This window comes from Anarrhichthys ocellatus, unplaced genomic scaffold, assembly GCF_004355925.1.
Source record: "Anarrhichthys ocellatus isolate YVR2014 unplaced genomic scaffold, GSC_Weel_1.0 scaffold2, whole genome shotgun sequence".
Classification (NCBI taxonomy): Eukaryota; Metazoa; Chordata; class Actinopteri; order Perciformes; family Anarhichadidae; genus Anarrhichthys; species Anarrhichthys ocellatus.
Window position 1 is genome coordinate 10234493 of NW_022280032.1, and position 22016 is coordinate 10256508.

Consider the following 22016-nt stretch of genomic DNA (forward strand, 5'->3'; position numbering starts at 1 on the left):
AAATAGTCCTCTTTAGCACTTTATATAGCAGTAAACATCTCTTAAATGCCAAGTCAATTAGCGGCTCAGCTGCTGTAATTGAGGTATAAAACTCTGCCCACAGTCAAATGACACATCAACAGTTTACAGGGAGGATATCCGATACATTATCAGGTAAACACTTCCCCAGACTGTGAACAATGCCACTAGGGCTTGATGGGCTTATCGAAAGCATCTCCACTCAAACAGTACATTTGGCTTGAGCTACCACGCTCACCCACCCAAACACACACACACACACACACACACACACCAGCTGCTGCAAGTTGACAAAAACCTGGTAAAACTGTTATAGCAGCTGCCTGTAGTCCCACTCGGCCTGTAACAGGACAAAAAACACAAATGAAAAAGAGAATACTGTGAAGATAATTTACATGAACAGCAAACAGTATCCCAGATTTCAGTAATACTCTTCTGGAAATAGAAAAAAAACTCAAGAGACACTCAATAGAGAGACAAATACCGCATGCTGCCTTTAAATGTGTTGCCACAGTGGTAAAACAAACCGTCATGCAGATATTTTATGCTGTCATCATACAGTAAGCTTCATCTGCATGTTCTCCATGCATTAAATGGCTTCTGTAACACTACCATTAGGAAGCCTCTCCGTGGGAGCTGCGTGCTTGTCCATCACATCCCATATAAAGGCGTATCAAAAGTCAAATGTTTGGGAGCAACGAATCGCGGAGCAGAGCCATAAGTTAAAAAACGCCCGGGCACCCTCACACGCCCCCTCCGAAAAAGTATTGGATGTCCAAAGGAATCCAGTCACCCCCCCTTCGAAGTACATATTTGACAGGGCACAGTCAGGCAGCGCCTGTACTCCAGTTTAGTCTTCAGTTAGGCACAGACGTCCAAGCCTCTCTCCCATTTCCTTCTTGGTTTTCATTTGGACGTTTTGTTGGAGCCGAACAGCAATAAGCAGCCATGGACGCCATCAAGAAGAAGATGCAGATGCTCAAGCTCGACAAGGAGAATGCCTTGGACAGAGCTGAGCAGGCTGAGGGAGACAAGAAAGCAGCAGAGGACAGAAGCAAACAGGTCGGCTGATGTGTTTTTTTTCTTCTGTGGAAAATCACAAAGATTTAAAAGCAGGAATATCAGTAGAAGTTTAAAGCAGCTGTCCTTTAAATGGATCACCTCCTAAATACGGATTAATTACTTTCATGGAGAAGCCCAAATAAGGATTAAATTAAGAATAATCCATCCTTCTTGGATTCTATATATCCTCCTCTCAACCGTTTTGATGATGTAAATATAGCCAAACCATGTTGATAATTTAGAAAATGTAAATTAGAGAGAAATATGTTTGATTATTAATTAAATAATTGCATGTTAATTTGTATAATGTGTTTAATTGTATGATGTTTTTCTTATATGCATGTATAGTTAGAGGACGATATAAGAGAGTTGGAAAAGAAATTGCGTCTTTCTGAAGACGAAAGAGATAAAGTGTTTGAGGAGTTCCAAACTGCTGAGGAAAAGCTGCTGACCGCTGAGGAGGTCGCCACCAAGGTATCTGATCCTGACGTGCATGAGCTTCCCTAACTTTTCTTCTCTCTTCCCCCTCTCCTGTCCTGTCCTCTCCTGTCCTGTCCTGTCCTCTCCTGTGTGTCTCTCTGTACGCCTCTCGCGCCTGTGCGCGTTCACGCAACTCCTCGCTGATCACCTCTGAAACTGAAACTCGCCTCAGCTTGAGGACGATTTGCTAGCTCTGCAGAAGAAGCTGAAGGGAACTGAGGATGAGTTGGACAAGTACTCCGAGGCTCTTAAGGATGCCCAGGAGAAACTTGAGCTGGCTGAGAAGAAAGCAGCCGATGTGAGTAAGGAAGGGGTTCACAATGGCACCATTTCTACACCACGCTTCTTCACACCTTTACTCTCTTCACTCTCCGACGGGCGACAGTTCAACAACACAGGGAAGGGGAATTCCCTCTCTGTAGTCATTCAAACTTGACTACAGAGTCAATGTCCAATTACTGTTGAACTGTCGCTTTGTGTTAAATGGGCACATGCACAATCCCTCACAAGTCTGCCCAAAGAAAGTCAGATTGGCTGTTTAACTGCAAAGCTCATTATTTATTTCAAACCCAATTAATCCGTAGGATAACTCATATCATTGATACCCTATATTTCTGTTGTGTTTTAGGTCTTGGTGTGTTCAGTCGTACAGGTTTTAGGCTGAATAAGTGTCTTTCAGAGAAGTGTCCTGATGCGCAGTCGTTCTCAGAGCGCATGGAGCAAGGCGCCTGGATAAATATAGCCCCACTGCTTTATATGGTCAAGATGGAGCTCATACTGCAGGCTGCGCTCTGTGCTAACCACAAGGGGGAAACGCTGTAAATAAATTAGTGTTTTAAAATAAATTCCCTTCGGATGAATACATGACAACTAAACTGTGTAAATAATTTCAATTTAGGCATGTTAAAGGTCGTGCTTTTGGAGAAAATCCTCGGAAACAGTTTTTCACGACAAAAAAAAGAATCCTGTAAATGCCCGAGTTAGTGTGACTGTCCGGTGCAGCAGACACTTTGTTCACAAGAGTCAATCAGGGGAATCAATTTGTAGTGTGGTTTAGAAGTGGCCTCGGGGATAACCCGGTGTCAAAAATCCTTTAATTGGATTCCTCCGGGGAGTTAGGCATTAGTGTGACTATAGTCTGGTGAGTTTTAGCCACATCTGTCATACTTGGTGCTGTATTTCTTTCCCTGTAGGCCCATGTATTGCTGTGGTTTTTTTTCTTAATATTTCTATGTAGGGAGGTTTAAGTATGGCTGTAGTGCTCAAACAAGTTGAACTATACTTAGTGTTTTATAGCCTTGTTTTTCCCCCCTTTCATATTCTTCAAGGGTCTTCTGTGATATTTGCTAAGTTTAAAGTTTAAAGCGTAGTCTGTAATTACTGTATTCGGTGCAGACTTACTGAATGGCCTGTAGTCGGTAGAGGTATTTTACTGCCATGTGCACTACTCACAATTGACCAGCAGATGGCGCGGTGGCTCTGTTAGATAGCTACAAGCGGGCTAATTACAGTGTATTGACTGGGTGTGTTCTTGTCATTAAATATGCATTGTTGCTTTGCATCAATTCAATTTCACGTGATGTTATTTCCTGGGGCAATCCGCAATAATTCCACAGTGTAAATCTTTCAGTGCGCAATCATTCAGAATAGTTAATTTGCAAGTCTATTTTTGAAATCAGCAGTACTTCCTGGACAAATGACAGGCATCGCAGAGAGCGTCTCCAGAAAGCTTTGCGCGCGGTCCAGTCTTCACGCAGCTTTCAGCACAATCAAGAACGTCATCTCGACCCTTGACAATTACTCGGAAATTGTGCTGCACTCAGAGCGTATTTTCTTAGTTTTTCTTTTAACATAGTTGCAGAGTAAACAATGGCCGGGGCTACATCGCTCGAGGCAGTCAAACGAAAGATCAAATCTTTACAAGATCAGGCAGACGGTGCTGAAGAGAGAGCCGAGAAATTACAGAGGGAGTTACTTGCGGAGAGGAATGCCAGGGAACAAGTAAGCATTTTTTTTTTTATTTTACCGCGCGTGCAGCCGGAGAGGAGCTGTTTATTAAACCCAATATCGCACATCTTCCTCTTGTAGCCTTTCCTGTGTGCGTGTTTGTTCCGCTGAATTATAGGCGACCCTGTGATATAGCGGGATTTCTCTTGACGCAACCGCAGTGCTGCAAGCTGAGCTTTACACGGCTCCATGCAGTGCCAGCCACCACAAAGTAGCCTGCTCCGCCGAGGGTTTGATAGCCTGCTGCTCTCGGCTAAGCGTTTATAATTGGTAACGTTAGGCCACCGGTGCACAAGTCATATTACGTGGAAAGAACGCGGAACACTGCATCAGTGCGTCGCGTCATATCGCTACTGTGTTTCACTTGCGTCTCCTTTGATGCACTTTGATGCCGTTACCGGTCCTTATTCAACCTGTTTATTCGGTTGTGCACGCACGCCAACGGAAGGTTAAACATGCGAATAGATCATTTTCAGCAACCAGGAAGTTACAAATAATCCGTGGTAACATTTAGGGTGCCAGTCTGCTCTGTGAGTGTGCATGCTCTTTGAGTTGCCCTTATAAGGACAATAGGTTTGCACAGCTACCAAAGAGTGATTTCACCCTCGTGTGAACATAGCGGCGGTTATCTAGACGGGAAATAAATCTTTCTGCAGGGGGCTTATAGCAGTCTGGGCCTATCTCAGGCTTTATGTTAATCACCCGTGAGGGGTTTGAAATGGGGTTGAAAGCATATTGCTTCAGTTTATAGGTTATTAGTACTTCCTTGTTGCTTCACAACCGCCGATGCACTTTGGTCCGCCACTGCTCACTCACGCGTGAACTGCAGGGGAAACCGTCAAACCACTGGTTGTAGCCTGTTTTCAGAGCCTCAAACCGGCTGAACAGCCGTCATGAAGCAGAAGTCACTCCACAGGTTTGAATAATCACAGGAAAGGTCTGCCCTTTTTCAAGTCCCTATCAAAGCGGAGTAACTTTTCTCTCAAGATACCAGATAATTTCCCCTATTTGGATCAACATGTGACGAGTTGAATTACACTTAAATGTCTCCTACAGTTGTGAACTATCCAGGGAGTCTCCTCTTCGCCATGAGAGCAGTCATATACAGTTTATTGTCTCGCTTTGACTTGAGCCGTGTTAATGTTTCCTCAGGGGTCTAGTAATGAGGCAGGGTATTCAACCTGCTGTCAGCTTGGGACATTGTTATTATAAATAGTCAATTAGGAGCACTGGTACAAGGAGGGCTTTTCCCAACAGGTTGCATACGTAAACACTTTTGCACAACAGCGATTACAGTCACCCACCTGGCATAAAACAAAAAATTACAATCCACCACCTCTCGTTCATTCTTTGGGCTGACTTGTACGGATGCACTGGCGTAATTTCCAGGCTGTTTTGTTAAAGACGTCGACCTCTTAATTTTTCTCCTCACTTGCTCCTCTTCTCTCCCTAGGCTGAGAGCGATGTCGCTTCCCTTAACAGACGTATCCAGCTGGTTGAGGAGGAGTTGGATCGTGCTCAGGAGCGTCTGGCCACTGCCCTGACCAAGCTGGAGGAGGCTGAGAAGGCAGCTGATGAGAGCGAGAGGTGGGTTTCTTATGACTCAGACCTCTGATCTGGCTCTCTCGCTGCAGAGACCAGGTGGCGGGGCTGTGTTCCTGTCTCTTCGTATGGGGTACAAGCGGAGCCTCTGTGCTGCAGAGCTGGATATCACACAGCTCACTGTCACACTAGCTGTGTCCAATAGTGCAGTCATTTCTTAACATCCATACATTCAGTGTTTTATCTATTTTTCATGTCAGAAAACAGTTAGCTATTCACTTTGGAAGGACATATTAAAGATTTACCAGCCGACACTACTGTGCACTAGACCTGTGTGTCCTCGGGGAGACTGTAGGCTGGTCAGGTCTCAGCTCCTGATTCCTAACATCATGATCTGTTTCTTCCGTCACACAGAGGCATGAAGGTCATTGAGAACAGGGCCATGAAGGACGAGGAGAAGATGGAGCTGCAGGAGATCCAGCTGAAGGAGGCCAAGCACATCGCTGAGGAGGCTGACCGCAAATATGAGGAGGCGAGTTTTTCAGCCACTGGCAGCCACCTCAAAAAACCTCTGCAACATCGAACACACAGTTGCTCATTTACTGCAACCAGTAACTGTGTGACAGACGTGTTACCCGTATTGAGTTCCAAGATATTGGTTTAATAATATCTTAATCTGTTGATAGAATGTAACTTTTTTTATGTTTTACGATCCGATAAGGAAGCATTTTTACACAATTATGACAAACCTTTCGAAGTTTTAATCCAAAATCACCATTCACATGGTTCCTGTATTTTTCTGGTGTATGATAACAAAGTAAAACACAATCGTAATCAGTGGGGGAGTTTAACTAACTACATTTACTCAAGTACGGTACCTAAGTACACATTTGAGGTACTTGTACTTTACTTGAGTATATTCATTTCACATTACTTTCTACTTCACGACATACATATACTATTAGAGCTGAAACAAGTAGTTGGTTAAACGAGACTATTGAGAGACTATTAAGTACCTTTTCTTTTGATACTTTTAAGTATATTTTTCCTAATTACAATACACTATTTTACAGACGTATTAGTACTTTCACTTTCAAGTAAAAGGTACTCTAACACAAGTAGTTGTAATAATATCAAATGTGTCTTCCGAGAAGAAGTAATAGTTGTTAAAAATACTGAATAAACACAAAAACATTCTTAAATATACTTATAACTACATTATAGTGTGTTATAAACCATTCGTTAAATGTTTATGTCATGCTTATAAATTCCTATTAATGGGGGTTAAAGTGAAGTGTTACCAAGTGTAGTTTTAAAATATTAGATATTTGGCCACACTTTAAGGAAAAAAAACGTAACCCACATCCTAGTTGTGTTAGTCAGGTGTTGCGTTGTAACACTCTGTTGTGCTGCACCTAAAGGTGGCCCGTAAACTGGTCATCATTGAGGGTGAACTGGAGCGTACAGAGGAGCGCGCTGAGCTGAACGAGGGGTAAGATGGTTCACCTTTACATGCACCAAAGCTGCACTCACATTTGCACGTGCGCTGGCAATTTCAACAGTTGAGCTTTCAGCACTAATACACAAAGTACAAGACTCGTATCCATTTGAACAGTGTGCCCTGTGTTCATAACGTGTGTATTCATTATTTGCATGCTGTCAATGGTTTGAATGGTTTTGGCTTGCACATGTACGCCGCACCCATAAACAGACGGGCTCGGAGAATGGACGATGAGCTAAGGGTTTTGGAGCAAAGCATGAAATCACTAAACTCCTCAGTCACAAAGGTACTACAAACAAAAACTAACACATATCTTTGATGACTGGCTCCTCTCACTGTCATTCATGCTGTTAAGTGTCCCCTCTGCTTTGCTTGCTGCGCTTGTTTCCTCTGTTATGCTCTTATATTCGGGGTAGTTCGACTCTTTCGCGTCTCTAACATGGCAGAGACTGTGCAAGAATAACACCTCACATCTAAGAGAAAGCATGATATTTAGATGCGGAAATAGCTTTAACCAAATTAACGATTACATTGCAACCCACTACTCTTTGTGTGATCACAAGATTCACATTTCTATTCTCACAATCCGGCTCTGTTAAGGCACTTGGGGTTCCCTCGTCGTTTAATCCCTGTAGTTCTTATTTATCTTGTTTCCTCTCTCCCCTTTTATTACTTTCCTTCTTCCTGGTTTGTGTCCACCTCTGGTTCTGTCCATCCTCGTTTCCTGCCCTTTCCACTACCCCCCCCCCCCCTCATCTTATCCTTCGCAACTTCATCCCCTCATCTAAAACACCAGCAAATGCTCTGAGCTTGAGGAAGAGTTGAAAACTGTGACCAACAACCTGAAGTCACTGGAGGCCCAGGCTGAGAAGGTAAGTGCAGCCTTCTGACCGAGTGCATGCTGTCAAACCCCCTCAGCTCCCGGTTAGACTGGGGGGGATGGGGAGCAGAGGAGCCTTGGGGATAATCCATCCACAGCTGTAAAAAATTATAGACATGTGTTTTTACGCACTTAGGACATTCCGAGTTTGACTCCATGCCCATGTGTTTGACACCTGTCGTTGTTTTTGTCCCACAGTACTCTCAGAAGGAGGACAAATACGAGGAGGAGATCAAGGTCCTCACTGACAAGCTGAAGGAGGTAAAGTTTCACAAGGCCTTATCTGGGGTTGCAGGCTGACTCCAGGATGATTTGTACAAGTCACTTTGAGTGTTGGACTCACTTATACATCTGTCTCTGTTACACAGGCTGAGACTCGTGCTGAGTTCGCTGAGAGATCAGTAGCCAAGCTTGAGAAGACCATTGATGACTTGGAAGGTATGTCTTTTTTTTGCCCCTCACCCCGGAATGCTATTCTGGTTATTATGAAATGGTTATTGTGTCATTGAAGGTATCAGGGCTAAAAAAAAAAAAAAATGTATTTCAGCCTATTATTTGCTTCGCTCTTGAACTCTACTTCTGCTTACCTTTTAATGCCGTCACGGCTCTTTTCCAGACAGCAACATACTTTTGTTGTGGTGACTCTTACCTTTTTTCTATTATGTTTAGTTGATTTGTTTTTTGAGTTTCAAGGTAGGAAAGAATGGCTTTGGTGTTTATCAGAGCTATCAGGCCTAAATGTTGACTTAGTGTTCAAGGAGTCGTGATTGAGGGCTGAGAGTGAGAGATATGCTCCATTTCTTCATGGCGCTGAGGAATTTCCCCTGACTTTTGTTGCACTTCCATTCTGTCATTTTCTGGTGTAACTTGTTTTTCCTCTTTTTCCCCTGTTTTCAATTTTTTTCTTCCTATCTTTTTCTCTCTCTCTCGTCAATATTTCTGGATGCTTCACCCTTCACCTCCTTGCCATGTGCTCCTTCACCTTCACCCCCTCCCTCCCCCCTGCACCCCTGGCCCACCAATAGATGAGTTGTATGCCCAGAAACTGAAGTACAAGGCCATCAGCGAGGAGCTGGACCACGCCCTCAACGACATGACCTCCATGTAATTTTCAACTTGCTGCGCCTGCTTGTTCCCCCCCCCCCCCCCCCCCTTCCCTGCACCTCTGTTTACCTGTACACCAGCTACCTCGCCTTCATCTCCTCCCTTATATTTCCTTCATACCCATCATAACTAGTACATCCAACCCTTGTATCTGTTCCTACACTTAAAAGTAGTTATGCAGCTATGTTTTTATATAGTCTTAAAGTTTGACATCTTAAAACAGACATTGCGGTCTTCCGTGTCTGTGTAATTGAAGTCCACAGGCAATAATTACAACTCATCACACTTCTTTTTTTTTTTTTTTTGTTGTGTGGTTATGATACTGAATGCTCTTTGTATCAGTATCATTGATGTTTGAAGAATACTGTAAACTGGACTTGAGTAATGTTATGCATTGCTGGTTATGTCAGTCCATGCATTCTTTACAGATTCATAGTCATTTCTAAACACTATATTTTCACATGATAGTTTGACATTCTTGCAATGCATGGAAATCGTCTATTGAATTGCTGTTAACTTTATCACGAGGGCATTTCAATGAATCCGATTCTAACTCCAGGTTATGAATGTTTCCTCTTCTACTAACATGGTCTACTTCTGTCCAGAAGAAAGGCCCCCCTGAGTGTTGCAAGATCCCCCTTTGTTCTGTCGTTGTACCAGTTGGTCACCACAACTGTCACAGTTTAGCATCACTGTCGTTGAGTCTCCAGTTTTGCTAAATTAGTGTTGTCCCTCAACATTTGGCCATTCTGTGGGAGATTAACAAAGTGCACAGCATCAATCTGGTAAAACGGTGCTCCTCGTGCATTAGCAGAAAGGTCTCAATGTAATCAGAGGAAGGAGTTGGTTGTGTTTGCCAGTGTGTGCCACCTCACAATGCACTGCCATTGTGAATTCTGGTTGTGTCGTGTCGTGCCGTGAGTCCTGTGGTTCTGGTGTATTGTGGTGTGCATCTCAAATTCCCGTAGGTCCCACGCCGACCCCCCTGGTTCACTGTACTTCTTCTCTCCCACACAGATAAATATTTCACACCTCATCAAAGATGCCTCCTGTCGGCTAAGCGGCATCTGTCTGCTCTCTCCAGCCATCTCTCAATTTTCCCATCCCTCTCTGTCTTTGCTTTCCTCTCCTCCTCGTGTTTTCATCCTCATGTCAAAGTTAATTGCATCCCATCACTTGTACAGACACCTAAAATCTTTCTGCATTGTGTAAAAAATAAACGTCCTTCCTTCTATGTAAGCTGTATCTCTTTACTCTGTCCTTTTTTTTTTTCTTCTTCTTTTTAATTTATTTATTTTCAAGTGGCTCTAATAAAGCCAAGTAGCCTTGATTTTAAGTTATGATCTTCATTTTCTTTCCCTGCATCCCATTAGTTGAGCTTCACCCAGCTTTTCTTTCTTCTTGTTATTTTTATTTTATTCAAATATTTTTCTGTAAAGCTGAGCTATAAGGAATATCACAGTAGTGCCATGATCACGTAAAACAACTGCAGGTACTGGACTGAAAGCTGAGCCAAGTTGTCTTCTCTCTTAGCGTTTGAGCCTGATGCATGCGAGCACTTTTCAACATTTAGTACTGTGACAGGAGCAGCTGACTGGAAAAGATTTGAGAATTGTAGGGAATTAGTGTTGGATTGTTATCGGGAAGATTGTGGTGAAGTAGAAGAGTAAAGGGTGTCATGATGGAGTACAGAACAGTATGTAAGATTTGTTGAGCCTCATCTGGTTGCTGGAAAAATTGGAGTAAACTGCGATCAGTGATTATGAAACCCTGGGCTTTGTATGATACACAGTATCCTGTCATATATTTGAATAAACAAACAATCATATATTCTGAGTGTTTTTTATTAAAGTTGTCCCCATATCTCCAGAGCAATAAGCGGAAGTAAGCAATGTTCTGGTGGTGTGTGTATTGAGATGTCATAATTCAAATAGGACGGCAGAATAATAGGTGAGCCACATTCTGACATTGTCAGACCACAACAAACTGGTTGATTCTCAGTTTGGATATTGATCCGCCATATTTAAGCGGATGATAAGATGCACTTGATGGAGAATGGTATGACCAAAATGTCAGATATACATGTAGTTTAGTATTTTATTTTCTATTTTGTTCCCACCCTATCCAGGTTTAAAGGTTTTATATTTAAGCTGCCATTTAACCTTTTAACCTTTTTAGTTTAAATTTGCTCATTCTCTGTTTTCACTCTACACACAACCGCCCCTCTCAAAACAAGAACATCAAAACACTGTTTGATTGTGTTATTTAATGGCTATTCAGATAGCTGTTGGTGTGTTTTATAAAGACTAAAAAAAGTAACTGATGGCCTGGAGAAGGTAGGTGTCAACGGGCATTTTCTCTTTTCCTATTTTCCTCTGATTTCCTGTCCTCTCTCTGTTTTTCTACTTGCTTTCTGACTGCAAAGATCGCTTCCACCATCAACTTCAGACAAACCGCCTTCTCACTAACGAACTGCGCGTGGCCTTGAATGAGGACTAAATTGCGTGAATGTTTTACGTGTTTGTTACGGTTTTGTGTTTAATGTGTGTGTGACAATCTGATCCAGAGCAAGATCCAAAGTTCTTCCGTTTGCATTGTCCATGTACGATGCCCGCACTGCTTGAAATCTGTGTTGCTGTTTGTTGAAATATAATTGAAGTATGGTGAAAATCAGGGATTAACTCAAATCTATATTGTATAGTCTTGCAGCCTAGTATTACGATATAATACAATAATATTTTTTTATGGATTGTTGTGTTTATGTGTATTAATGAGAACTTTGTTGTAACCTGTTTGCATGGTGGCTTGCACATCATAATATGAGCTTGTTGACTCAATGTGTTGCTCTTGTTTTCTGTCCATTAAGTGTAGGTTTAAATCATTTACATGACTGACCTTAGCGATGTAGCCAGCTTGATTAATAATGCAAGCTAACCACTCGACTTTGCTTGCTTGTGTGAGATTATAACTTCTTCATTTGATGTTCTAACAGAGAAACTGTCACAAGCTAAGGAAGAGAACCTCGATATGCACCAGATGCTGGACCAGACTCTAATGGAACTGAATAATTTGTGAAAGCACGGTCTGACCCCACACGCACTGTGGTTTTGGCTTTTTGTACATGCACCTTGCTTACCATAAACCCCTCTTCTCATACCTTGCCCATGGTGGAGATGAAATGGCCAAATACATTTCCTATTACACCGTCCTGCCTTCAGCGGAAGTTGACCAAGGAGCAAAGATACGGGGAAGTAAAGCTTAAGCATTCCCTTTGATGAAGCCTAAACTGAGAAACAATATTGTTTGTTCGCAAGCCAGTTTTTAATCTTGTAATGATGTCTGCCTTTTGCAATCCTTGAGATAGTTTTTTTTTTTTTTTTGACAAGTCATTTGGTGAAGTGACATTTGTAAGATTGGTTTCTACTGCATTGAAGCTGACCTGGTTCGTTCCATTCCACCTAGATTATGCACATACAGAAGGACAAAGTGGAGACATTTTGCACTTAGTTTAACATGAATTCTGTAAGACAAATTATGTTTAAAAAGATATACATGCCCTCCTCCCAGAAACTTTCATAACAAGTGTAAGTATAAATTGGCTATGCCTGTCATCATGTATACTGGTGCTAATGTAATGTTAAGCAATGCCCGGACATGCTAATGCATTACAGTGTAGTCTTATCCTTTAAAACCATGGTTCAACATTGTTTCATCATGTTTATAAAGTATAGATTTCAGTCATCTGGTTGTGCATTGTTTTAGCATTGTATTAATGTAGATGTCTCAAGTGTTTATCATATCTGAAATTTACAAATTATAAAAAATAAAAAGCACGTTTTGAAAATGTTCTAACTTTGTTTGTCATGTATACATCACCTTTTGTCCATCTAGAGGTGACCTAAATGAATGGCCGTAATAGATTTTTGAGTGAATGAATCAAACCTGATGCAGTGCCAAGGAAAAGAAAACTACTTTTCATCAGGAAAAGAATTAAGGACAGAAGGGGTGAAGCTAAGGATGTATGGGTAAGACTTAGAAAGGGTTGGAACATTTCTGGGAGTTCTTTTTGACTCACGGTTAACTTAAGCAGACAATATCAGGAAAATTGAGGAAAAAAGTAATAAATGTGATGACTGGTAGGGAATGGGAAGCCAGTTGTTCATTGTTGAAAACAATGTGTGTTTGACAAGATCTATGTAATCAGTATAGCGTATTGGCTCCATACAGCCAAATCTCTTATTGGGAAAGTTGATGTGATTCAGGCTCAGGCATTCAGAGTATAGTGGAGCATTTAAAACATCGCCAGCACCTGTCCTGCAGGTAGAAATGCGAGGTATGCTGCTGGATTAAAGGAGGATGCAACTGATGGCAAACTATTGGGCTAATTTACAGGACACAAAGGGAGTTTGACATTGCAAAGTAGTTTACCCGGTGGTGGCTCCATGGAGCTTGCGTGGCGTGATATACTGTAGACTGGTATTTGTTAGAGGTTTGATTTGGTTTTATGTAATGAAAGAGTATAGTGATTTACACTATATTTACATACATTTACAGATTTACATGGATGTTGCTAAGAAACCTGGGACAGGAGTGACAGGATATGGGGTGGCAATACCAGCTAAAGGAATAGGAAGAAGAGCATCCAATAATCTAGGGGTTTACACAGTGGAGAGGCTGGCAGTGCTGGTTGTACTACAATGGCAGGAAAAAAACTAGACAGGAATAGTTGTTGATATGCTCCGACTTATCCACAGCCCAGTAAGTTTAAAGTATTTTCATTCAAACAGGCTTCAAGACATACTGTATGAAGTCCTTCAGTCAGCCACAAGAATAACTAATCAGGGAGGTCAGGTTAAATTCCTGTGCGTTCCAGCGTATGTAGAGAATGAGAGGGCGGATGAGTTAGTTAAGCGGCCTGTAAAGAAAGGTAATATAGATCTATGCAAATTAGTAGAAAGGTAGGACAGATGAGGGAAAGGGAGACGTCTACATCATAGTCTAAAGAGTGTCAACGTTGGTAGGGTGGGTAGTGGGCACAGGAGAAAGGAAACTGTGTGTGGACATGGTTAAGAGAGCCAACATTACCTAATCTGTGCTCTCTCACCCGTGCGTAGTACTCTATTTTTTATTCATCTCGTTCTGCCTCCCATACTCACAACTCAAAACTAAATGCTCAAGTGACTCCTCTTCCTGACATCCCTCATACAAGCTCGTCCACGTATTTCCACTTTAGTTTCAGTGTTTTGTTTCGTGCACAATGCCCCAACCTTAAGGGACACAGGGTATGTTTTTATGGGATATTATGGATAAGCAGGGATGGGGTGCAACGGTGGTTGTCAGGGGCTAGGATTTTATAGCAGGTCTAGGTAGGTCTTATAGCAGGATACAACATAGGTTAACGTGGTAAATGTGTGTGTTTTTTGGGAGGGATACATTTTTAAGTCTATTGTTTGATCCACACTCCGGAGCAGACGGTGGCGGTAATGCACCAACAAGGTGGATGCCAACCGCAACCGGAAAAAAAGAAGAAGAAGAAGAAAAAAAGAAACATTTGCATGAGGGTGTTGAATTAGCTACTTATAGATACTTATTTCGTTTGCAACTAAACTATGTCAGTATTTCCGGATTTGAGAGAGTTTGTCAACGAGCGACTAACTGTTGCAGCTGATGAAATATTCGAAGTGTTTAAAAACGCAATCGTGGAGTACGAGGAAGAGATCCAACGTCAGCGCAGACTGTTGGATATCGTTTGGAAACCTGAAATGAAGTTACACAGGATAGGTGCGTAAAACCTCATTGTGTTTAAAAAGCTAACGGATGAATATGACTCATATAGGATCCTAATGCATTAAAGACATACGGGTTATATTGTTCTGCTCAGATGTCCGTATGTTTCTTATTCCTTTTGTCCTTCGACCCTCCAGAGCCCCCACAGCAACACGTCTTTCAGGAGGACGAGGTTCTCTTTGACCAGCAGCAGCTCTGTGTTCTGGTGAGGAACTCCAGTCTGGACCAAGAGGACCCAGAACCTCCGCAGATTAAAGTGGAACAGGAGCAACTCTGCACCAGTGAGGAGGGAGAGCGGCTTGTACTGAAGCAGGAGACTGATGACTTTATGATCCCCATTAATGAGGAAAGTGACCACAGTGACGATGATCACACTCTGAACTCTAACAGCGCTCATGAAGCTGAGAGCCAAGATCTGATAAGAGACGAGCATGGAGACTCTGGATCAACCAGTGCAGAGCCAAAACAACAGATTCAACATCACAAAGGCCAAATTGACAGTAACAATGTATTTAATCCGAGTACGTCAACTATTCACTGTAATACTCACAAAGGTAGAAAGGTTTTCCCATGTGACATATGTAGGAAATCTTTTAAATATAAGGCATATATGCAGAGACACAGGTTAATACACTCGGATGACAGGCCGTATTCATGTGAAGTATGTGGGAAGGGTTTTAGATATAGGTCATATATGCAGAGACACAGGATGATACACACAGATGAGAAGCCGTATTCATGCGAAATATGTGGGACATATTTTCGATCTAGCAGTCACTTGATAGTCCACATGAGGACGCACACAGGTGAGAGGCCGTACCTTTGCAAGACCTGCGGGAAAAGGTTCAGTGCAGTTTCAACATTGAACACGCATAAATTAATCCACACAGGTGAGAAGCCATATATCTGTGAAACATGTGGGAGGGCCTTTAGACTTAGTGATCACTTGAGAGGCCACATGAGAACCCACATGGATTAGAAGCCGTACCTTTGCAAGACCTGAGGCAAAAGATTCAGTGACATTTCAGTATTTAAAAGACACATGAGGATTCACACAGGTGAGAAGTCTTATACTTGCAAAATGTGTGGGAGAGCTTTCAGATGTAGCAGTTACTTGAAAAGCCACATCACTAAGTTGTGAAAAGCCATCGTTGCGAGCTAGCGTGTCATGTAACCTTTCAGCTGTTAAATCAATCTCATTTCTTGTCTTTGTTCTTTTTATTCTACGTTTGACTAACTGTGACTGGGCATGAACATCTTCTTCCTTTAATGATTTGCATACAAACGGGGTATTAAGCAGTATAACGGCAAATTGAGGGAAACAGGTGTTAAACTGTGTGGTAAAGGCAAAATTGTGCATTATGTTAAATTGTGTAATTTTCTGGTTCTGAACCCATCAGAAATAGTAGTTTCCTCACCATTCTGTCCGCCTGAAACGCCACTGCTTATGTATTAAGGGCTAAATGATCCTGTATCCTGACAACTACTCAGTGAGATGTCCCTGAACATGACACAAACATGAAACCATAAATACCTAATATAACAAAAAAAAAATAAAAAAATGGAACATCAGCCACCCAGGGTACCCAAAAGGCCCACATCAGCACTAAGGTATCGCCAGGTGCGTCCTGTAAAATTGATCTCATGGCTCCGTCTTGTTGAAAAGTCCTATCATATAATATGTTTTTATTTTGGTTGTCCCTGAGAACCTGGTGTCAGTATTATTTGTGCAAGGAGTAATGGTTGGTCTCAGAGCAAGTAAAGAAGCTGTCATGTATTGTGTGTTGTGTACTATATGGAAACTTAGAGGTGATTGGTTGCATACATATTGTACATGAGGTGGGAGGTGGTGTGTCAATAGGGCCAAATTCAGTCTGGCTCAACCATGCAAACAAGTTGATGTTTAATTGAGATGTCAGGTTAAGTTCCCGTGGGTTCCAGTGCATGCAGGGGTGAGTGGGAATGAAAGGGCAGATGAGTTGGCAAAGAGGGCTTTAAAGAAAGGAAGTATATGCAAATTAGTATCAGTAAAGCAGTCAAGTGTATTATTTGGGGAAAAATCCACCAAATGTGGCAAAAAAGGTCAGAGAAGATAAAAGGATACATGTATATCGTGTCCAAGTTACCAAAGTAGTTTGAACAGGAGAGAGGAAACAGTGTTGACAATTGATCCAGTGTGCGCGAACCAAAACACTGAAAATGCCAGACAGACTGGTGTGAGGGATGTGGAGAACAGGGGTCAGTTGAAGGTGCTTGTCAGATGCTAGGATTTTATAGGTCTAGAGTGTAAAACATGGAGGATAAATATATAGGTTAACGTGGTATGTATGGTATTTTATTTTGTGTGTGTGATTTGTTTTGTTTTGATGGAAAGATTGTAAGTATCTTGTCTGATCCACACTCCACGGAAAGTGGCGCTAATGCACCGATAAGCTGGACGCCAACCACCGTAAAACCAGAAGAAGAAGAAGAAGAAGAACAACAACAACGGTCAGTTATCTCCAAAATAAGAGAAGAGAAGCAGCATATCCAACAATGTCACGACTGCTTTTACCAAATGGTTTTTGTGTCAAATGTACCCTACTAACAGCGCGCGGGCCTCCTTTGCTGACATCGCGAGCCGGAGCGCGAGTCAAGCGTAAGCCGAGTGTATTTGTTCAACAGCAAATACGGTATGTCGGAGGGTCAAACACAGCGTTTTTTAAATACCGGTCAAAGTCCAGGATTTGGATATGCGGGGTCGCTGTGGGGGTCGCTCTAGCTGTCGGACTGAAATACCGCGATGACACAGCCAACACTTCCTGTGAGGATGAAGCAGAAGAAGCACAGAGGACTGGTCGATACAGCGATGCCATAAAAGTTAGCTGGGAGCTTGTGGAGAGGGTAAAGGTAAGCCTTGAGGTAGGCCTATGCACTGCTGGGGTTCTCCTTATATTCCCTGCCTGACCTCGGTTTCACCTGTTTCACTTCAGTGTTTGTGTCTCGTCTGTTGTCACTCAGACTGAGGTCGGGGCTCCTGGTCTGGTGGTTGGGGTCTCCGTGGATGGTGCTGAAGTCTGGAGTGAAGGTGTGTGCCTACAGAGTCGGCTTTAAATGCGCCCATCATTGGCTTACTACCTAGGAGAAACCTAGGAACAAGTGAAAACACAAGACACAAATAACTTGCTATTGTTTATTTCACAATAAATAGTTTTAAATTTGCAATACATGGAATCTTCCTCTCAAAACACTTTGATGTGTATATGTGATGCATTTAACACGTGATTCAGGGATCGGTTATGCTGATTTGGAGAATCGCGTGCCGTGCAGCCCGGAAACGGTGATGCGGATCGCCAGCATCAGTAAGCCCCTCACATCTGCAGCTGCCGCACGACTGTGTGAGGAGGGGAAACTACAACTTGACGTGCCTGTCCAGAAATACGTCCCAGAATTTCCCCAGAAACAATTTAGCGGAGAGGATGTAAGTCACTTGGAACGAAATGGCAGAGTGTTCTTGTTATCAGGAGTAGTATCGCGCTGTTCTGCTCACATGCACGTCACTCATTGCAGGTCACAATAACCCCTCGTATGATTCTGTCCCACCTGAGTGGTATACGGCATTACGAGAAGGATGCAAAGAAAGTGAAGGAGCACAAGGAGAAACCTAAGCGTCTCTTAAAGCCAGCGAAGAAGGAAGATGAAAAGAGCTCACCTGAAAACAAAGATAAACCTGCAACAGAACCAAACACCAAAGACAAAGAAGCCACTCAGGAGAAGAAAAAAGAGTTTGAGCACGAGGAATACTACTTGAAGGACAACTTTGAAAGTGTCACTGAGGCCTTGGACCTCTTCAAGGACGACCTACTCATTTTCAAACCGGGTAAAGCACATATCTGCTCGCTAAACCGTTCATGTATAATACAATGTCAATGTCTTGATGAGTACGATTCTGTTTGTGCAGGCACCACTTTTCTGTACTCCACCCACGCCTTTACCCTGCTAAGTGCTGCTGTGGAGCGAGCTGCTGGACAGCGCTTCCTGGATGTCATGACGAACATGTTCCACGAGCTGGGAATGCTGAATACTGTGCCCGATGAGAACGACCCTATTATTTACCACCGCTCCAGGTAATGTGTGAGGACACTGATGTCAAGCTGTGGCCCAATCGCTGTGGCAGAATGTCACAAATGAGTACAGGGGAGATGTGTAAAGATGTTCAGGTACCATTTATTTTCCTTTTCCGATACTGGTTCCAGTAACTATGAATGCCTTTCTCTTATTATCTAGTTTGACAGATCTTACAGTGTAAAATATAGACATAATGCTAACATTTTGCTAACCCCTGCCCGATTTGTACTGCGCATGTGCAATTCTCAACAGTGACAAGAAAGAAGCGACGTTGGTTCACTCATGAGCTACGACGTCATCATCGATTTCAGACACGGTGATCGTTTTTTTTTTCTGGAGCTGACGAGCGAGACGCCTCGCTTCTCTTTCTTCTCTGTTGGGAGTTTAACATGGCCAGTCCTGATTGGGTAGCGAGTGACATGGTTGCACAACATATCAACTGTTGATGCTCCTCCACAGATTCTATCACCTCAACAAGAGAGGACGTGTCATGAACTGCCCATATGTAGACAACTCCTACAAGTGGGCAGGAGGCGGCTTCCTCTCCACGGTGGGTGACCTGCTGCTGTTCGGTAACGCGCTGCTCTACAGCTACCAGGTGGCCCACCTGAAGGACACCGAGGGCTTTCTCCCTGGCTTTCTCAAACCCCAAACTGCCATCGATCTTTGGTCACCAGTTGACAGGACGGAGGCAAGCTGGGACAAGGACGGACTGTATGCCCAAGGCTGGCTGGTAGTGGAGAAACTACAGAAATACGGGCAGTGCAGGAAGCGAAGACACTATGTGTCACACACAGGAAGCGCTGTGGGGGCGAGCAGCGTGCTCCTGGTGTTACCCAGTGAGGAGATAGATGAGAACCAAGGACGGACCCCTCTCCTCCCTCAGGGAGTGGTGGTCACCATCATCACTAACATGCAGTCGGTTGGACTCAACAGCACAGCACTGAAAATTGCACACGAGTTTGATAAAGCCAGACGCCTGTAAGAGTCGGTTGTTTACAGAAGTGCGAGTTTCACATTTTACTGAGAAGTATTTCAGATCAACCTTGAAAACCGTGACATTTTGATACATCTATTTGCGAATTTAACTCCACTTACTTTCCATTACAACCCTTGCATACTGCCACTCGGTGGAAGCAATTTACAGCAACTCGACACACAAAAAGAAGCCACTGACTTATGGCATCGGTTTGTCGGGTTAATACAGAGGTTCATGCATCTCCACCTTTTTAAAAAGCTAATACAACAGTGTTGTAATAACTGTAATTCTGCATTTGAGAGAAATAAAAACATTTTATATACAATGGAAAGAGGTTGGTTGCTTTTTAAAGACGCATGGTACCCCTTCAAAGTCTCTACATCCCATGTAGTGACTTTTAGGGCCCACCCTGAACACGTATATCTTCTCATAGCAACATGACGTGCTTTGGGGAAAACTCTGCTGTGTGTTGACCTAATACTGCACTTCTATCAATAATCAATAGGGTCACATTTTTTTGTGTATTCACTGCTGAGCCAACTTTTGAGTCTTAAAATGTACTTCAACCACAAGTACAATCCTGTCTTTGTATTTAAAGGAACAAGAACCATTCCAGATGTTGATGCCTGAATGAGTTTGATGCAGAGATAGATTGTTGATGGTAATTCAGAGAACAACTAAGCTGTTGGCAGTCCAAATGTAGCTTTTTTTCTCCTACAGTTTGTTGTTGGCAGCTGTTTGACAATACTTGGAAGTCCATCAAAATGGAAAGACGAACAGACTTTTGTCTATCCAGTCCAACAAGTTTGAATTGTCTCTTAACCTCGCGGATTTGATGCCACCATTTTCATTATAAGACTCCTGGGATCTCCTCTGCCCCTGTTTTTAGATTTATAGGACTGATGAATGGCTTGGGATACGCTAATTATACAGACTCCCACGCACACAGTGTGTCGCTACGTTTGCTGCCTGTGTGTAGTCGTGCATGTCCAGCTTTGTGAGAGCCAGTTTGAGTGTTAAAACTGCAGAGTAAAGACAATTTTGAAAAGTGAGGTCATCTTGACCAGTCCTGGCTGCTTCAAGGGGCAATTATGGTTTGGGGTTAAGATCAAATGTAGGATTAGGTTAAGAATAGGCTAACGTTTGAGGTTAGGAATGAAGTGCTGATGGTTAGAGGATGGAAAATGACTAGTCCATCGTGTGTGTGTGTGTGTGTGTGTGCGCGCGCAGTATCCCACCAGAAATCACACAGTCAAATCTTTCAGTATGAGGGTTCATTGCATATATTAACACAAACTAATATTTATTTAATAGCATATTGAACATATTGATTGATACAGAGGGGTATTTCATAATTCAATATTTCAAGTTCAATATTTAGAATAATAGTTCACATAATATTACAAAGCCCAACTATGCTTTGGACATTTCAGGCAAAGCACATAGATTGAAATGTGATTTAAAATGAGTAACACCAGCGCCAACTTAATAGCTTTGTTAAAAAGGCTGCTGTGCAAGGCGTGATTCAATTCCCACCCACTCTCAGTTGTTGTTTGTGTGTAAATGAATTACACCTTTCTGTAGCAAACAGCATGGACTCAAGAAATCTCACGATGTGTTTGTCAGCTCTTGACTTAAGTTAAAGGACAACTTCGGTGTTTTTCAACCTTGACTCTATTTTCCCATGTTTTTGTGTCTCAGTGACTAATGGGGACAACATTGTTTAGACCTGGTCCAGTATTGAGGGATAACGCTGCAGACACTGTTGTGTTGGAGTCAGTTGGAGTATATAAAGCGTAGCTTAGTGTTATCTCAAAGATTTTTGATCTCATAGCTGAATGTTAATGCTGATTTTGACTATGATAATACCACGCAAAATTACAGAACGAGACTCTCTGGAGCAAGACACACAATAACAAAGAGAGAGGATTTAGCGAAGGATAAAGAAAAAGCTTGTTTTTTTTCTCTGTAGGGTCCTCAAGACTGGACCCTTTTTAAACTGTTGTCCCCATTAGTCACTTAGACACAAAACATGGGGAGAATAAGTTGAAAGATACTGAGCTTACCCTTTCCAGTCAAATGCAACAGTTTTCCTCTGGCCTATTGGTCTTTAGTCACACTCAAAACGGTACCAAGTCCAACAGGCAAGTGACACTCATCTCTGAGAATTCTTTCATCATCCCGCCCAACACTCACAGAGAAACAAATGTACATCAGAAGAAAGATCATACTCTGGGTTTTACTCTCCAATACTGTGGCTGATTGTTCTGTTGGCTCTGTTGCTTGGCTTTCAACACCCTACGTGTGGACGAAAGTAATGGTTATTGGCTTTGAAAGAATACATTCCGCCTGATGTACAATAATACCAAGACTGTATCGCACATAAAACACTTCCACATCCTGATGTTATTTTTAGACGCCTTGAGAACGTTTGGTAATCCTTAATCCATAATGTACTTACCTGCGTATGTAGTAGATAACAACTGCCAGCACCACTAAGACTAGGAGAGCAACAATGACCACAGCTGCAATTAACCCTGCTGCTGTTA

General features: G+C 42.5%; 3 protein-coding genes across 13 annotated transcripts; all 3 read left to right on the forward strand.

Moving 5' to 3' along the window:
* The first annotated feature begins 823 nt into the window (after positions 1-823).
* Positions 824-12443, forward strand: tpm1 (tropomyosin 1 (alpha)). Of its 11 annotated transcripts, none has more exons than XM_031862236.1 (10): positions 824-1080; positions 1429-1554; positions 1733-1858; positions 5021-5154; positions 5524-5641; positions 6531-6601; positions 7407-7482; positions 7689-7751; positions 7859-7928; positions 11587-12443. In XM_031862236.1, exons 1-10 carry the CDS (start codon positions 967-969, stop codon positions 11667-11669), a joined length of 981 nt encoding a protein of 326 aa, XP_031718096.1. In that variant the 5' UTR covers positions 824-966; the 3' UTR covers positions 11670-12443. The 11 variants fall into 11 exon arrangements, with proteins under 11 accessions (XP_031718096.1, XP_031718049.1, XP_031718031.1 ...); XM_031862162.1 differs by lacking the exons at positions 1733-1858; positions 11587-12443 and adding exons at positions 8516-8594; positions 9612-10424 and having other exon boundaries at positions 826-1080; XM_031862154.1 differs by lacking the exons at positions 1429-1554; positions 11587-12443 and adding exons at positions 8516-8594; positions 9612-10424 and having other exon boundaries at positions 829-1080.
* A 1685-nt stretch (positions 12444-14128) lies between these two features.
* Positions 14129-15442, forward strand: LOC116389527 (putative zinc finger protein 66). The gene is made up of 2 exons (XM_031858254.1): positions 14129-14375; positions 14519-15442. The coding sequence occupies exons 1-2, from the start codon at positions 14204-14206 to the stop codon at positions 15358-15360; spliced, it is 1014 nt and encodes a 337-aa protein (XP_031714114.1). The 5' UTR covers positions 14129-14203; the 3' UTR covers positions 15361-15442.
* Positions 15443-15531: 89 nt separating this feature from the next.
* lactb (lactamase, beta) lies at positions 15532-21150 on the forward strand. The gene is made up of 6 exons (XM_031858242.1): positions 15532-17270; positions 17382-17448; positions 17651-17841; positions 17931-18240; positions 18322-18487; positions 18948-21150. The coding sequence occupies exons 1-6, from the start codon at positions 16917-16919 to the stop codon at positions 19471-19473; spliced, it is 1614 nt and encodes a 537-aa protein (XP_031714102.1). The 5' UTR covers positions 15532-16916; the 3' UTR covers positions 19474-21150.
* The last annotated feature ends 866 nt before the right edge of the window (positions 21151-22016 follow it).

Coding starts and splice junctions, on each gene's coding strand:
- tpm1 (XM_031862236.1), top strand. CDS start 967: ATGGACGCCATCAAGAAGAAGATGCAGATGCTCAAGCTCGACAAGGAG. Junction 1,555..1,732: donor CTGAGGAGGTCGCCACCAAG/GTATCTGATCCT, acceptor AACTCGCCTCAG/CTTGAGGACGATTTGCTAGC. Junction 7,483..7,688: donor TGGAGGCCCAGGCTGAGAAG/GTAAGTGCAGCC, acceptor TTTGTCCCACAG/TACTCTCAGAAGGAGGACAA.
- LOC116389527 (XM_031858254.1), top strand. CDS start 14,204: ATGTCAGTATTTCCGGATTTGAGAGAGTTTGTCAACGAGCGACTAACT. Junction 14,376..14,518: donor AATGAAGTTACACAGGATAG/GTGCGTAAAACC, acceptor TCGACCCTCCAG/AGCCCCCACAGCAACACGTC.
- lactb (XM_031858242.1), top strand. CDS start 16,917: ATGTCACGACTGCTTTTACCAAATGGTTTTTGTGTCAAATGTACCCTA. Junction 17,449..17,650: donor TGCTGAAGTCTGGAGTGAAG/GTGTGTGCCTAC, acceptor CACGTGATTCAG/GGATCGGTTATGCTGATTTG. Junction 17,842..17,930: donor AACAATTTAGCGGAGAGGAT/GTAAGTCACTTG, acceptor CACTCATTGCAG/GTCACAATAACCCCTCGTAT.